The sequence below is a fragment of the Polypterus senegalus genome, chromosome 2, assembly GCF_016835505.1.
Source record: "Polypterus senegalus isolate Bchr_013 chromosome 2, ASM1683550v1, whole genome shotgun sequence".
NCBI classification, from domain to species: domain Eukaryota; kingdom Metazoa; phylum Chordata; class Cladistia; order Polypteriformes; family Polypteridae; genus Polypterus; species Polypterus senegalus.
Window position 1 is genome coordinate 5,343,440 of NC_053155.1, and position 14,253 is coordinate 5,357,692.

General features: G+C 41.7%; 1 protein-coding gene across 1 annotated transcript in view; it reads right to left on the reverse strand.

Annotated features, from left to right (window-relative positions):
• Nucleotides 1-6,690: 6,690 nt before the first annotated feature.
• The window catches only part of LOC120524130 (NACHT, LRR and PYD domains-containing protein 3-like), a 69,094-nt gene continuing 61,531 nt past the window's right edge, over nucleotides 6,691-14,253 (reverse strand). Inside the window, exons 10-12 of the mRNA XM_039746008.1 lie at nucleotides 12,858-13,032; nucleotides 8,471-8,536; nucleotides 6,691-8,384 (exon numbers count right to left, since the gene is read on the reverse strand). Of these exons, the coding sequence (XP_039601942.1) occupies nucleotides 6,691-8,384; nucleotides 8,471-8,536; nucleotides 12,858-13,032 (1,935 nt within the window). The remainder of the gene's footprint in view (nucleotides 8,385-8,470; nucleotides 8,537-12,857; nucleotides 13,033-14,253) is intronic.

Consider the following 14,253-nt stretch of genomic DNA (forward strand, 5'->3'; position numbering starts at 1 on the left):
TGATGAAGATTATAATTTTCAGATCAACCCACCAGCAGATCTTTATCTGTGGACACAAGTGGTGAGTAGTGACTGAAAGAAGGAGAATGGGGTACAAGTGGCCAAAGTCAGGGTCTTACATTGGATTGGTGGGCTCCATCATATGGAAAATATAAGTACTTAAAAAATACGTAAAAAACTTAGAACAGGACCACCAGAGGAGGTAAATGAGGTTGTCTGGGTATGTGGTAAGGGTAACAAGTAATTAAAAGAATTAAAATCAGTAATGAACACATACCAGAGCAAAAATCAAACCTCCTGCATCCGGGCCATCAGTTCAGGCTCAGTACCTGGCACTCTGTCTGTCTGCTGATGGTGCAGTGATTAAGGCTTTGGACTTCAAACCTTGAGTCTGTGTGTGCAAATCCCACTACTGACACTGTATGACATGAACAAGTCACTTCTCCTGCCTGTGCTCCAATTGGGGAAACAAACGAAAGGAAACCAATTGCATTTCAAATGATGTACGTAAATCAATTTGGATAAAGGCGGCAGTAAAATAATAAGTAATAATAAAATAAAATAAAGAACTCAGAACTAGCTGTTTAATAGTCCTGAATGTCAGAATTCCTGTCAACACCGGGCACTGCCAGTTAAACGTTTCCCAGCCACCGAAATTTGTGACATTTAAGATAACTGACTGAATCTGCCGATCTACATGGTGGACATTAATATTCACTCATATGTTTAAATGTTTTCTTTCCTTCATTGATTCTCTGAGTTTCTCCGCAGTTTGAACGTCCTCTGCACTCCCATAATCACACTTTAGATTTAATTCTCAGCCCGTTGACATTTTAGGTCATGTTTGATTACCCTGCCTGGGGCCCTGTGCTTTCTGGATTGGGCTCCGGCTTTCCCGTGACCCTGATTAGGGTGTGGTGGGTTTGGAAAATGGATTGATTGATTTTAGCTCTGATGGTGTGGCTGTTTTAATTGAATCTGCACCTCCAAATAACAGCTTTGCTCATGTGGATCACCAAGGTAAGAAAGGTGGCGGTTTAACAAATATTTACTCGAGCCAATTAAAGTGTAAAGATGTCAGCTTTGGCACATTCAGGTCCTTTGAGTATCTTGCCATTGTTACTCATGGAGTTTCTCAGTTTCTAGTATTATCCATGTATAGACCTCCTAAATATAATGCGTCTTTCTTTGAGGAATTCTCAGACTTAGTGTCAATTATCATAACTAACTATGACACTTTCCTAATACAGTAATTAGCAACTTTAATTTTTATATCAATAACCCAAAAGTAAAAGAATTCATGAACCTCCTAGACTCTTTTCATTTGAGCCAGCACATTAGTCAGCCTACACACAAAGCAGGCCATACGCTAGACTTAGTAATTACTAAATGGAATAAAAGTTGATGTGAAGCAGATCATTGATACGGGTCTATCAGACCATTTTCTCTTACTATTTAATATAGAAATAATGATAGATAATGAGAAGCATATTGTTAAAAAATGCTTCTTTTATTCATCTGCAGCTTCAAAGATTACAAACATTTTAAGCCACCGGTCCGTTTATAGTGCTTACTACAATAATGAGAATAATTTAAATAGTAAGGTGGAAAATTATAATATTAAGGTGAGAGCTGCCACTGACATAGTCGCACCTGAAAAGACATTTAAAAAATCCTCCAGCACTGTTACACCATAGAAGACCCAAACAGTGTCTGATCTAAAGAGAACATGCCAGAGAGCTGAGCGTAAATGGAGAAAAACTAAACTGATTATCAACTATGAGATATTGAAGGTTAAAATAACAGAATACAACAACACAGTCCGTCTTGAGAGGCCGTGTTATTTCTCTAAGATTATAAATAACAATGATAGTAATCCCAGAGTCTTATTCTCTACTACTGATCGTTTACTAAACCCTGGTCACTCAATGGAATGCCTCCAAAATACTTCCAGTGAGGCTTTTTCTTTATTTTTTAATCACAAAATTAATGATATTAGAAATAATATAGAACACCCCCAATACTGATCCTCTTAAACCCCGGTACTCCTTAGACAAATTAAATTCTTTTACCAGGATAGATTTATCTGATTTACATAAAATAATTTCTCAGCTGAGATCCTCCACCTGCGTCCTTGACCCAATACCAACAAGTTTTTTCAAAGAAGTATCGGCGTGCTAATTGATAGTATTCTTGACATAGTAAACTCATCATTAGATACAGGGGTCTTCCCAGAATGTTTTAAGACTGCCGTAGTTAAACCCCTACTCAAGAAAAATAATCTTGACTCCTCTGCTTTTGAAAATTTTAGACCTATTTTTAACCTGCCTTTAAGTAAAATCCTAGAGAAGGCAGTCATTATGCAGCTAAATGACCACCTCAATAAACCTGTTATTCTTGGTAAGTTTCAGTCGGGTTTCAGAACGAATCACAGCACTGAAAGTGAACTCGTTAAAGTAGTAAATGACTTGCGGGTAAATGCAGACAGAAGCCATCTATCTGTTCTCATCCTTTTAGATTTGAGTGCTGCATTTGATACCATTGACCACAATATTCTTAAAAATCACCTTAGTCAATGTGTAGGCCTCTCTGGCAGTGTCTTAAATTGGTTTGAATCCTACCTGACAGGGAAAAAATTCTTTGTTAGTTGTGGTAATTACAACTCAAAGACATATGATATCCAATATGGTGTTCCACAAGGCTCTATCCTGGGTCCGCTGCTCTTCTCAATCTACATGCTTCCATTAGGTCAGATTATCTGAAGGCAGAACGTAAACTACCACAGATATGCTGACGACACACAACTGAATTTATCAATAGCACCCGATGACCCCGACTCTCTTGATCCACTGACCTCCAATGTCTTATTTGTGTTTCTGAATGAATGAGTAGTAATTTTCTCAAATTAAATAAGGAGAAAACAGAAATGTTAGTGATTGGCAAAAATAGATATAATGAGAGTATTAGAAATAAACTTGATAAACCAGCCACAGGGGATGCACAAGCCAGTGTGTTTCTTCATGCCGGTCCCAAGCCTGGATAAATGGGAAGGGTTACATCAGGAAGGGCATTCGGTGTAAAGTTTTGCCAAATCAATATGCGGACAACAATACAAATTTCCATACCGGATCAGTCGAGCCCTGGGTTAACAACGACTGCCACCAGTACTGTTAGCCAACGGGGTGCTGGTGGAAATTGGGCTACTGCTGGCTGAAGAAGGAGAAGAAGAAGGAGAAGAAGACGGGGAGACGTGTCCGGAGGCAGGAGGAGAGGAGGAAGGTAAAGAGAGTGGAACTGAGGGTAGGAACTTTGAATGTTGGCAGTATGACTGGTAAGGGGAGAGAGTTAGCAGATATGATGGAGAGAAGGAAGGCTGATATATTGTGAGTACAAGAGACTAAATGGAAGGGGAGTAAGGCCAGGTGGATCAGAGGGGAATTCAAATTATTCTATAATGGTGTGGATGGGAGGAGAAATGGGGTAGGGGTTATTCTGAAGGAACAGCATGTCAAGAGTGTTTTGGAGGTGAAAAGAGTATCACACCGAGTGAGGATTATGAGGCTGGAAATTGGAGGTGTGATGATGAATGTTGTTACTGCATATGCCCTGCAAGTTGAGTGTGCAATGGGTGAAAAAGAAGATTTCTGGAGTGAGTTGGATGAAGTGATGAACAGTGTACCCGAGGGACAGAAAGTGGTGATTGGAGCGGATTTCAATGGACATGTTGGTGAAGGGAACAGAGGAGACGAGGAGAGGATGGGTAGGTATGGTGTTAAGGAGAGGAATGAAGAAGGTCAGAAGATAGTGGATTTTGCCAAAAGGATAGACATGGCTGTGCTGAATATGCATTTTAAGAAGAGGGAGGAACATAGGGTGATGTACGAGAGTGGAGGAAGATGCACACAGGTAGATTACATCCTATGCAGAAGAGATTAAAGGCTGCACAGTGTTGGCAGGGGAAAGTGTAGTTAAGCAGCATAGGATGGTGGTCTGTAGGATGATGTTGGAAATCAAGAAGAGGAAGAGAGTGAGGGCAGAGCCAAGGATCAAATGGTGAAAGTTGAAAAAGGAAGACTGCAAAGTTGAATTTAGGGAGGAGGTGAGACAGGCACTGGGTGGCAGTGATGAGTTACCAGACAGTTGGGAAACAACAGCAGATGTAGTAAGGGTGACAGCAAGAAGGGTGCTTGGCGTGACATCTGGACAGATGGAGGAGGAAAAGGAAACCTGGTGGTGGAATGAGGAAATACAGGAGAGTATACAGAGGAAGAGGATGACAAAGAAGAAGTGAGATAGTCAGAGAGATGCAGAAAGTAGACAAGAGTACAAGGAGATAAGGCACAAGGTGAAGAGAGAGGTGGCAAAGGCTAAAGAAAATGTGTATGATGAGTTGTATGAGAGTTGGACAATAAAGAGGGAAATAAGGACCTGTGGGCTGCAGAGAGGGGCTGAGCTGGGAAAGATGTGCAGCAGGTTAGGGTGATAAAGGATAAAGATGGAAACGTACTCACAAGTGATGAGAGTGTGTTAAGCAGATGGAAAGAGTACTTTGAGAGGCTGATGAATGAAGAGAACGAGAGAGAGAAGTGGTTGGATGATGTGGAGATAGTGAACCAGGAAGTGCAACGGATTAGCAAGGAGGAAGTAAGGACAGCTATGAAGAGGATGAAGAATGGAAAGGCGGTTGGTCCAGATGACATACCTGTGGAAGCATGGAGGTGTTTAGGAGAGATGGCAGTGGAGTTTTTAACCAGATTGTTTAATGGAATCTTGGAAATTGAGAGGATACCTGAAGAGTGGAGAAGTGTACTGGTGCCGATATTTAAGAATAAGAGGGGTGTGCAGGACTGTAGTAACTACAGGGGGATAAAATTGATGAGCCACAGCATGAAGTTATTGGAAAGAGTAGTGGAAGCTCAGTTAAGAAGTGAGGTGATTATTGTGAGCTGCAGTGTGGTTTCATGACAAGAAAGAGCACCACAGATGTGATGTTTGCTCTGAGGATGTTGATGGAGAAGTTTAAAGAAGGCCAGAAGGAGTTGCATTGTGTCTTTGTGGACCTGGAGAAAGCACATGACAGGGTGACTGAGAGGAGTAGTGGTATTGTATGAGGAAGTGGCAGAGAAGAATGTAAGAGTTGTATAAGATATGTACAAGGGAAGTGTGACAGTGGTGAGGTCTGCCGTAGGAGTGACGGATGCATTCAAGTTGAAGGTGGGATTACATCAGGGATCGGCTCTTAGCCCCTTCTTGTTTGCAATGGTGATGGACAGGTTGACAGACAAGATTAGATAGGAGTCCCCGTGGACTATGATGTTTGCTGATAACATTGTGATCTGTAGCAATAGTAGGGAGCAGGTTGATGAGACTCTGGAGAGGTGGAGATATGCTCTAGACAGGAGAGGAATGAAGGTCAGTAGGCCCACCAAGACAGAATACATGTGTGTAAATGAGAGGGAGGTCAGTGGAATGGTGAGGATGCAGGGAGTAGAGTTGGTGAAGGTGGAGGAGTTTAAATACTTGGGATCAACATTACATAGTAATGGGGAGTGTGGAAGAGAGGTGAAAAAGAAAGTGCAGGCAGGGTGGAATGGGTGGAGAAGAGTGTCAGGAGTGATTTGTGACAGATGGGTATCAGCAGGCGTGAAAGTGAAGGTCTACAGGACAGTAGTGAGACCAGCTATGTTATATGAGTTGGAGACGGTGGCACTGACCAGAAAGCAGGAGACAGCGCTGGAGGTAGAAGAGTTAAAGATGTTAAGATTTGCATTTGGTGTGATGAGGCTGGATAGGATTAAAAATGAGGACATTAGAGGGTCAACTCGGCTGTGGCAACCCCTAACAGGAGTTACCAAAAGAAGAAGCTTGACTCACCTGTAGTCATGAGCTTGTAGTAGTGACTGAATGAAGTACAGTAGATTGGGAGAACAAGGGGCTGAGACGAGGACTGAACCTGTACTGGACTTCTGGGTGGGATCTTATGAATAAGGTGCAGATTTCAGGAATATGTAAGAAACTTGGAAACAAAATCACCAGATGGGGTAGATGAAGTGATCTGGGAATGTGGTGAGTGTAGCAAACAGTAAAATAAATTAATATCAGTAATCAATACATCACTGTGAAAAATCAAACCTCCAGCATCCCGCCTTCAATCGTCACTCAGTCTGTCTACTGATGCTGAAAATAAAGACCTCAGAACTGACAATGTTAGAATTCCTGTGAACACCCCACAGTGGCAAATAAACATCTCCAGGGTTTGTAACAATGAATATAAACTGACTGATCCTGCCAGTCTCCTTGGGCGACTTTAATATTTACTCATACGTTTAAACATGTTCTCTCTCTCATTGATCCTCTGGTCTTCTCTAAATTGTGAGCAGTCCAGTCCCACGCACTCTCGTGATGACACTTTAAATTTTATTCTCAGCCATGGTGTTAATTTTGCACCAAATCATGCGCCCTCCTCACATATAAAAATAAGATTAGGCAATGCTAATTAACAAAGAATAAAGTCAGGTCTGATGGTCAGGAGGACAGAAAAAAACAAACAAACAAAAAAAAATCTGCAGGGTTTAACTACCAATTAGTTCAGGCTCACTATTAGAAGAGCCTATGACAGTGGAGCTCAGTGCCCTCAGTGACTCAAATTTAAACAGACTGATAAAATTGAACTCGTCAAAGTCGCATCACTCACCAGACTTTACTGCAGCAGCTGAGCGCCGGCGCCAGCCTTCTGATGCACTCTGTGGTCAGAGGTGTACGTGCCAGGTCAAGTTCTTGAAGTTCTCCACAGCAGCAGATGACAGAGGCCAGCACAGCACAGTCGAGAGGAGATAAAGTCATGCCACTAAAGTTCATCTTTAGATTTTCTCCAATGGTGTTTCTGATTAACTCCTTATTCTGAGTCTCACAGAGCCAGTGACAAACTCGCACAGCTTCACTTTTATCTCTCCCTCGCAGCGCCTGTTTAGCCTTCTGCCTCACCCACTCCTGTATCCGCTGTGTGGTTGTCCCCTGAAACTCCCCCAGGATTCCCTCCACTGGTTTAAGCACAGGACACCAAGCCAGTCCTGCCAGGAATCGAGTGACAATCTCAAATCGGCCATCTTTACATGAGTCTGTCTTTTTCAGGAGCTCTTTGATGTTCTCTGATGGATCGAGGTAAAAGGAGCAGGCGGCCATAAACTCTTGTAGAGTGAGATGGTAGAAAGTGTATGTTGTGTGCTCCAGAGTGCTTTGTTTCTGCAAGAACCCCAAGAGGAACGAAGAGGACAGGACTGGCTGAAGACTAAAGGTGGACATCTCCTGCTTCTCATTAAACACCTGAATCCTGTTTTCCACCCCATAATAAGCCATCTTTCCCAGACTGATCAGAATCCCTTTTTGTTTACTGCTTTCTTGCCTGTGATTGGTCAGGATGTAGTGAAGAAACATCACAAAGGTCTCGGTGACAGTTCTTGGGGCAGCTCCTTGCTTTTCTTCAGTTTTTGTGAAGTGGCTCTTCAGTGCAGAGCAGATAATCCAGCAATATGAAGGGCTGAAGCACATGGAGTACAAGATGGTGTTCTTTTCGATGAACTGAAAAGACCTGGTGCCCACATCAGCGTCACCAAAGAACTTCTTAAAGTACATCAGTCTTTGTTCAGGGAAGAATCCTACAATTTCTACAAATCCATCAACTCTCTTCATGTCCAGAGACTCCAGGGCTTGTGGTCTGCTTGTAATCAGGACTGAGCAGCCCTTCAGTAATGTCTGACTTACCAGACTGGTGACCAGGATGTGGACAGGCACCTCCTCATCTGGCTTTGAGCAGAGCTGACTGTCTGTGAAGTCCAGTCTGTGTTTATATTCCTCCAGTCCATCAAGTATAAAGAGCAGAGATTCAGGTTTCTGCAGGATTTCTATTAGTTTGTCATGAGTGAGATGTTTATAGTGCCTTTCAATCAGTGTGGTCAGAGACATCTGTGGCTCATTGTCCAGGAGTTTGAGCTCCCTGAATTTAAACATGAAGACAAAAGCAAACCTCTGGTATAGAGTGCCTCTGGCCCATTCAGACATGATCTTCTGTACCATGGTGGTCTTCCCTATTCCTGCCACCCCACTGACCACTATGATGTTGGAGGGATTTACACTGTCAGAATTTCTCTTAAACAGATGCTCAGTCCAGATTCTCTCACAGTTCTTTGTCGCTCCCTCTTCCTCAAGTCTTTCCTGAGTCTTCCCAGCCTTCACCAGTTCATCTTTAATGTCCTGTTTGATGACCATCAGCTCTGTGTATTGAGTCTCAAGGCCCACCGCTCTAGTGAGTGGATCTCCAGATGCAGGGTGATTATCCAGAGGTCCCATGGATTCAGACACAGCGGCTCTGTGTGTCTCACTGAGGTCTGAAAGTCAAAATGAGAACAAGTAAGGTGAACCAATGAGTGCAGGAGTGGAGGGGCAACTGACCAGAAATACAAGGACCACCTACCTTTAATATGAGGCTCAAGGAAAGGCCTCTTGGCACTGGCCTGGATCTCCATCAAGAGGTCTTGTCCTGGGGAGAGAGGAATAAATGCAAAGGAGATTAACACAAGTATCAGCAGTTTCCAAAGGTGCTTCACATCTTTAAGAACAAAATCTTTTGGAGTCTGTCTGCACATTCCAAGCCATATCCACTGTCTTTGTGGAGTCTGTGTGTTCCTGGTGTTTTTGTTGGTTTTTCTCTGGATGCTCCAGGTTTTTTACCACATCCTAATGATGTGCAGATTACATTAACTACCGACACAAAACTGATTCCAAGTAGCTGGAGTTTGTAGTGGATTGCCGCTCTGCCCATATTGTGTTGGAGGATAGCTGAAAAGCTGGACCTCTTGGATAGTTTGTATAGTGTCACACATGTGTGCATGGAAGGCAGCTAAAGGACTTCAAAGAAGGTAATTCCATGCCAGGCCAGGGAGTGGCAGAGTACACTTATCCTTTCTCTTTTATCCCTGCAGACCAAAAATGGGAAATTCTGCCTGGAACTGAGGACACCACTTCCGACTCCGATGACATCACTTCTGGTTCTGAAACCCCATGATAGCACTTCTAACTCAGAAGATAACACTTCTGGTTCCGGGGCCGATGATGTCACTTCCGACTCAGATGACATCACTTCTGATTCTGGTCCAGATGGCGTTACTTCCCCTGACCAACCTTAAAACCCCCCATAATCTTCCTGTTTGTCAGCTCTGCATTGGACTCTTGTCTTTAAAGACCTTCAATTCCTACTTGGCTATTTTTTCAGCCAAATTTCAAGTATACAGGAAGGCTGCCCGAAATCCTTTTGTGGTCTCAAGGTGTTTCATTTTACAATAGTTAGAAAGGCAGACATCTGTCATTCTTTGGAGCTTAGCAGAACAGACAACACAGTTTGAGAAGGTCAGTACACTTAATGTTAGAACAATCAGTAAAGTACAACGAGGATCAAGAAATTCAAACTGAAAGATTTAAAACACAGTAAATCAAATTGAAATTCTAAGACAAATATATTTGTTTGCGTAAGCATCTCTTAAAAATTCCTTCATTTAATTTGGAAACTTCAGTTTTTGTGAAATGCATTCTCTTATGTAATGAAACCATCACAATGTCCAGCATTATAATGCATGTTCATCATGTAAATAACAATGCAAGGTGTCCATAAAAAGTTAGGAACGAGATGGCATCATTGAAATAACAATAAGACAAGAGGAATCATTCATAAAAATGAATAATATGTTAAGTCCATAAACAAACACTAGAAACAAATTGTTACTGCAGTTCTGACACTCCAGGGTCGGCTCCCACCCTGAGACTGAAGTTGTCAGTATAGTCTGTCTCCCTGCAATCCATCCATCCATTCATTCATTTTCCAACCCGTTGAATCCGAACACAGGGCCACGGGGGTCTGCTGGAGCCAATCCCAGCTAACACAGGGCGCAAGGCAGGAACCAATCACAGGCAGGGCGCCAACCCACCGCAGCCCTGCAATCCTCAACTGGAATAACTGGGAGAGTGAAATGAATAAATGAAATGAATGGTGTGAACTCAGGGAAGGCATTGGAGGATTTGGCTGTCTTTTTGGATATCATCGAGATGTGTCTTGTAGGCCTGACTGTTGTGATGCCCCTCTGCTGACCATTGTGGAAAGTACACATTGGTGGTGCCAGACACCTCACCCACTTTCAGATGAGGGACCACATTTTCCTGTGCTCAGAGTATAGGAATAATGTATGGCTCTATTGAAGTTAAATGTATTAATTGTCTCTGCTCCTGCTTAAACAATTACGGCTGGAAATGTAAGAGCCAATCTTAGAAAGTTAATATTTGATGTTAAATTCATGTGGTGTTTGCTTAATTTTTATAGAAGATTAGTTTCTTATAGTTACCTAGAATATAGTAGAGCCTTTAACCCCCTGTAAATTAACATGAAATAGAACGTTCTTTGCTGTATTTGTAGAGCAGAGTGTTAATTAAGTCAGTTAGGAAACAGTCTTACTGCTGCCATGGACTGTTAGATATGTTTTCATATAGAAGATGGCATACATGGTTTTCTGACCGTGTCTAACATGTTTAACTTTGTTAACGTGCTTCACGTATGACTGTATCACCAAACCTAGAGAAATTAAACAAGAAATAAGCCTTAAACTGAATTTTTCTTTTCTTCAATATTGTTTTTTTTTTCTATTTTTATCAGTGGAATTATTTGGAACACACGTCACACTGTAGCTAAAATCATCCTATGAAGTGAACTAAAGGCTGCAGAACTTGATAATTTTGAATAAACACAGCTACACCTGGTATCACCTGAAGTATGCCATGGTGCCATCTGTGTGGTGAAGCCAACGAGACCACCAGCCACATGTCTCAACAAGGTCGATATGTACCTGCACTGGGCACTATGGCCACAGCTGGGTGCTCTGATGCCAGGCATGTGATACAATCATACACATGAGGCAGGAGACTATGTTGTCATGTGGGGTAAGACCATTCCCATAAACCACACCATCACTGCCAACTGGCTGGACATCATGTTCCATAACAAGAAGGGCAAGTCATGCATCTTCGTCGATGTGATGATCCCAGATGATACCAAAATCCTGAGCAAGGATGCAGAGAAGATCCTCAAGTATAAAGACTCTGAGATCTAATTCTGACACATGTGGAACGCAAGAACAAGAATGGTACAGGTAGTCGTAGGCACACTGGGAACCACCAAGACTGGGATCCGAGACCAGCTGGACAAACTCCTGTATAAAGTAGGTGTGAAAGAGATCCAGAAGATTGCACTCCTCAGCATGGCCACATTCTTAGATGAGTCCTCAACTGAACAATGAGAGGAGTTCAAAGTCTGAGAGGTCTGATTGACCTTTGGTATACGGAGCACACCAGCATACCTTTGTGTTTCTGAGAGATGGGTGGTGATAATATTAATAATAATATATTGGAACAGAACTAAAAAGACAGAGGAACAGAACTAGACTGACAGACAAAACTGTCCACCATAACAGAGCAGACATAACAGTGGTAGACACATCAAATAAAATGACAGATTTTTGTGGCCCAGCTGTAGAAAACACACACAACTCACACGTGTACAGAAGTACACTGAGCTGACAGACAAAATACACCGCTGGTGGTCATTGTGCTCATTGCTGTCTCCACCACTGGTGTTATCACACATACACGACACAAAAGCCTACAGACATCACGTTTAAATCGATACACAGACAGAAAACAACAGAAAGACTACAGCCAATTTAAACACACATCACACAGTGAGGACATTCAGAAACACAAATACAATCCTCTAAAATATCGGCACGTATCACGGCACAGAAGACTGACCCATGTTTTGGCTCAGGCCCGATATAGGCAGTAGCAACAGGACTAACGCAAAAATATTCTGAATGATGATAATAATGAGAATGTGTGTTATTTTTACAATGCCTTTCACAAGGTGATTCATAAATATTCAAAAGGCTAAAACAGGAATGGAAGCACAGAATGAGCTCAATAACACTGAAAAGAAACCAAAATAAGAGCATTAAATGCCAAATAAGTGATAAATACATAAAATAAAAAGTTCTGTGTTAAAAAGAGAAGCAATAAACAGGAATACAATGCTATGGTCATGAACACAATGAACAAATAACACAGTCTGTGGTACTGCATGTATCTCAGGTTGGTGGAGCACATTAAACTCTAATCCCTTCTCCCCTCCTCTGTCACTTTCTTTGTCACTTGTCCCCTTCTCCTGTGTTGACCTTTTACACCTTTTTTTAACTCATCTGACAAACAAGTGACTCTTTACACACAAGTATAGGAAGAGCATGGCGGTCAATCAGCAGTGACTAAAAGCTGATCTCGCTGTCCTAAACACAGGGAAGACAAACTAGCAGCTTGACACAAATCAAGAAGACAAGAAAAAGGAAGTCAAATCACAAGAAAAGAAACTGTCCAGTAATCCACAGAGAAGTAAAGAAACACAAAATGGACACCACCGGACAAGTGTGAAGGATGTGAAGAGAGTTAGAGGAGAAAAATAAAATCTGCGACTGCCAGTCTGTTTACTAAGACACCCCCTTGAGTCACCTCAGCAGGCTTTGAGGAAGATGTGAAGTTCAGCAGGAAGCAGCCATACACCTCACAATTGTAGTGAAACCACCAATCTGTGTGCCTAAAAAGAAATGAGAGAACTGCTCTGGAAATCAGAGAGAGCAGGCCGTGATGTGGGGACAGGTGGACAGGACAGACCAGTGGTGTTCTACTCGTATTCAGCATTGTGTTTCTACATTTACATGTGTGGCCAGTGAAGAGTTCACTCTGGTTTTAATAACACAAAGTTAATGTCTCACCCTGCTCAGTCATCTTGTCCAGAATTCCTTTCAGGTTTGGTGACGGACATCTCACAAACTCTTCAGCCAGTGCCTCCCACAGGCCGACCAGCACTGCTCTGTCCTTCATCATCACCTCACCGATGAAGGACTCCACAGCTGCTGTCCCCTCGTGCTTCTCTTTTGCTTTGACTCTCTGAAAAACATGTGAGTGAGCAGACATTCAGTTTAAAGATGGCTGTTGGGGGACCAAAGTACATTATTTAAAATGAATCATCCCTCATGGTGTTCATATTTACAATATCATTATATATTTGTTGGATTACCTTTTTGATTTGTTTCTTCCCTTGACAATAAATGCTCAATTGTGATCAAGATCCATTAGACATTTAAAATATAATTGAATTTTAAACTTTATTGACATTATAAAAATCCACAGACCTGAACTTGGAATTTAATAAAGTGAATGAGCTGTCAGATAATTACAAGTTATACATGATGGTGGCCTCAAATAAAGCTGATTCTGTCATTAATGAAGGGAATGACAATGAGAAAATGTCACCCTGGTGTAACAAGAACCTATGGCATTGAAAAATAATGTAAATGGAGTTTAGCAGACTGCACAGAATGACGCTCACCACAATATGGCACTCTCATGGATATTTTAGGTCAATATATAAAAGCAGAGTGTGAGTAACTCCCAGGTTACACTGAGTACAGTAACTCACATGAAATCAAAAATAACAGAACAGATGTCATGATTAATGTTTTCTGAATATAAATATTAGCTATGGACCATTATTAATTTTTTTTTCTGGCCTGAATTAAATTTTTACAATTAATTTGTTAGATTTATGATGTCATTACAACACTGTCTTTCTTATTTTTCTTCCTTATTTCCTCACCACCATTTTGAGAACATTTTAGAAGGCCACAGTCATTCTGTTTACCTTAAAAACTTGGAAAAGCCATTTTTGGCCCATTAGGATTTTTTTTAGTTTATTTTAGTGTGTGCATTTTAATTTTATTTCTGCTCCTGACAAAGATTTCCATTGTTATCGAATTAATTTTTAAGTGTGTTACACCACCATTTTAGAATCTCTGTGGGCAGATAATGGGTTGCTGGGAGACTTTCCCTACTAAGGACCACCTCACTAATCACACTAAATTCACACCATTAAGATTCACTTGTAAATTCCAGTGTAGCTCCAGTAGCCCGTTGTCTGAGATCACAGATTTCCCCAGTGAACAAGTGCGGTTCTGTGATTTCGCGTCTCGAATTCCAGTGGACAACTCTTAGCTCTCTTGTCTTCACTCAGCTCTCTGTCTCCATGTTTTGCCTCTAACTAAATAACAGCCCTCGAGTGAACAACTCCTGACATTTCTCGTCTGATTCCAATAACAGTTTAGCCCCTTT